This window comes from Silene latifolia, chromosome 8, assembly GCF_048544455.1.
Source record: "Silene latifolia isolate original U9 population chromosome 8, ASM4854445v1, whole genome shotgun sequence".
NCBI lineage: Eukaryota > Viridiplantae > Streptophyta > Magnoliopsida > Caryophyllales > Caryophyllaceae > Silene > Silene latifolia.
In genome coordinates, this window is record NC_133533.1 from 101,801,938 (window position 1) to 101,804,779 (window position 2,842).

The window sequence follows — 2,842 nt, forward strand, 5'->3', positions numbered from 1 at the left end:
TCCTAATGATAAAGCTCCAGGTCCTGATGGCTATACTAGTGCATTTTTTAAAGACAGTTGGGACATAATTGGTGAAGATATATGTGCTGCTATTAAAGATTTTTTTACCTCAGGTAAGCTGTTGTCTCAAGTGAATGCTACAAACATTACTCTTATTCCTAAATGTGAGAGACCTACTTCAGTCAAACATTTTAGGCCTATAGCTTGTTGCAATATGATATACAAGGTTATTTCAAAGTTCCCGTGCAATAGATTGTCCTTGGTCCTTCCTGACATTGTAAGTGAGAACCAGGGAGCTTTCATTAAAGGGAGATCCATTATTGAAAATGTTTTGATTTGTCAAGATATTGTGCAGCTGTATAAGAGGAAGGCTGTGTCCCCTAGATGCCTATTTAAAATTGACTTACAAAAAGCCTATGATACAGTGGAGTGGGAGTTTCTTGAGCAGCTGCTACATGGTCTTGGTTTTCCTGAAGCTTTCTCACATAGAGTTATGACTTGTGTGACCTCAACAAGATTCTCCTTATGCCTGAATGGTAGTCAATTTGGGTACTTTAAAGGGCAGAGAGGGCTTCGGCAAGGGGATCCCATTTCCCCCCTCTTGTTCACTCTTTGTATGGATTACTTAACTAGGATGATTGCCTATGCCACTGATAACTGGCCTTTCCAGTGCCACCCTTTATGTAAGGGGATTAAACTCAATCATTTAATGTTTGCAGATGATTTGCTAATGTTCTGTAAAGGCAATGCATAGTCTATTATGCTTTTAATAAGGGCCTTCTCCTCCTTCTCTAGAGCATCAGGACTTACTATGAACAATGCTAAATCTGAAGTGTACTATAATGGTGTCTCCTCAGAGCTGAAGAATGACATTCACCAGGCAACAAGGTTTGTGGAAGGTTCTCTACCTTTCAGATACCTGGGTGTCTCTATACAAGCTGGCAGGTTAACTAAGCTAGAGTGCAATGCCCTGGTGGAGAGAATGGTGAATAGGATAAGAAGTATTGGGGCCAAAAAGCTTTCATATACAGGCAGATTAGTCCTAATAAACTATGTGCTTAATACTCTCTACTCCTACTGGGCAGGAATGTTCATTATCTCCAAAGGGGTAATCAGAAGAATTGAAGGCATTTGTAGGAACTATTTGTGGGATGGTAGTTCTGATTACCATAGAGTTCCCTTAGTTGCTAGGGACAAGGTTACATTACCTAAGGATGAAGGTGGTTTGGGCATAAAGAAAGCAGAACTATGCAACATAGCAGCTGTGGCTAATCTGGTTGATTGGGTTTATAACAAAGCTGATAAGCTTTGGATCAAATGGATAAGCCAGGTGTATCTTAAGCAGTAGGACTGGCACACCTACACTCTTACAGCTGATGTTGCCTGGTCCTGGAAAAGTATTTGCAAAGTCAAGGAAATAATGAAGGCTGGCTATCAGAATGATCAATGGTCTGCTAACCTGAAGGGGTACTCTATCAGAGAGGGGTATGAATGGCTTAGAAACAAACAGCCTAAAAAAGAATGGGTTCAACTGGTCTGGAATAATTGGAATTTCCCAAAGCATGCTTTGATTTCGTGGCTGGTGATGAACCAAGGTCTTAATGTTAAAGCCAAATTATTTCGGTTTTGTCATTGTCCCGACAAAGATGTTGTATCCGTGATCGGAACTGAAACACAAGAGCATCTCTTTTTTGATTGTTTATATAGCAGACAAGTGCTGAGCTTAATTGAGCAGTGGTGTGGTTTCAAAATTGCAGTGGATTCTTATGCTAGCAGTGGTAGGAGTGCAGGGGCAAGACTGAAGAGGCATACTCATTATCTCTTTTGGTCTTCCTGCTTCTACCATATATGGAGTCAGAGGAATAATTCGAGGGTGAACTTGATCCTTACCAGGCCTGAGACTCTGGTTGTTCAGATCAGGGAGGATGCCATGAGAAGGATCAGATCAAAATTTGTAAGGCCTGTAGTGAATGAAGAACGGACTTGGCTTCAGAAATGGGGCATTGTAGTCTAGACTCTGGTAAAGTTGTATAAAAGGAAAACCTGCTCACCTAGATTAATGATGAAGATTGACCTACAGAAGGCCTATGACTCTATAGAGTGGAGCTTTCTCAAGGACATGTTGGCTGCCCTGGGTTTCCCTCAACAGAGCATAACTCTTATTATGGAGTGTGTCTCTTCTCCTTCCTATTCATTGGCACTAAATGGTGAAATCTTTGGCTTTTTCAAGGGTAAACGTGGACTGAGACAAGGAGATCCCTTATCTCCCCTACTGTTTACAATCTGTTTGGAGTATTTGAGCAGATTGCTAGATAATCTCAGAAAATTCAGGGGGTTTAGATATCATCCTTTGTGTGTCAGAGTGGGTTTGACCCATATTTGTTTTGCGGATGATTTATTGTTGTTTTGCAGAGGTGACCCTCATTCCTCTTCTCTTCTTCTTAGGGCTTTCGGAAAGTTCTCTGCTGCTTCTGGACTCAGGATGAGTAATGGCAAATCCAATCTGTACTATAATGGGGTCCCTGAATCACTGGTAAAGAACATTAAAGAGTCCTTTGGGATTAAGAGAGGCATGTTGGAGTAGTGTCCTCGACAATGAGTGCGTTTACATATTAAATCTCGTAAAAGGAATATCGAGGGTTTATTTTATTTATTTGTCAGTTGATCGCCGTTAATCGGTAATGATTGGCTGACTAGAGTTTGACATTACTGTCGTGTGACGGCGGTGATCAGCTGATCCCTTTAGGTCACACCTATAGGATGACGCCCAAATAGAATAAATTAATTGTTTGTATGAGATACGAGATAATTAATTCCTTGTATTATTTGACTTTTAGTTAGT

The 2,842-nt window shown here is 40.7% G+C and overlaps 1 protein-coding gene across 1 annotated transcript; it reads left to right on the forward strand.

The window, feature by feature from the left end:
- Positions 1–1,420: 1,420 nt before the first annotated feature.
- Positions 1,421–2,014, forward strand: LOC141595602 (uncharacterized). The gene has a single exon (XM_074415566.1). It carries the CDS (start codon positions 1,421–1,423, stop codon positions 2,012–2,014), a length of 594 nt encoding a protein of 197 aa, XP_074271667.1.
- The last annotated feature ends 828 nt before the right edge of the window (positions 2,015–2,842 follow it).

Coding starts and splice junctions, on each gene's coding strand:
- LOC141595602 (XM_074415566.1), top strand. CDS start 1,421: ATGAAGGCTGGCTATCAGAATGATCAATGGTCTGCTAACCTGAAGGGG.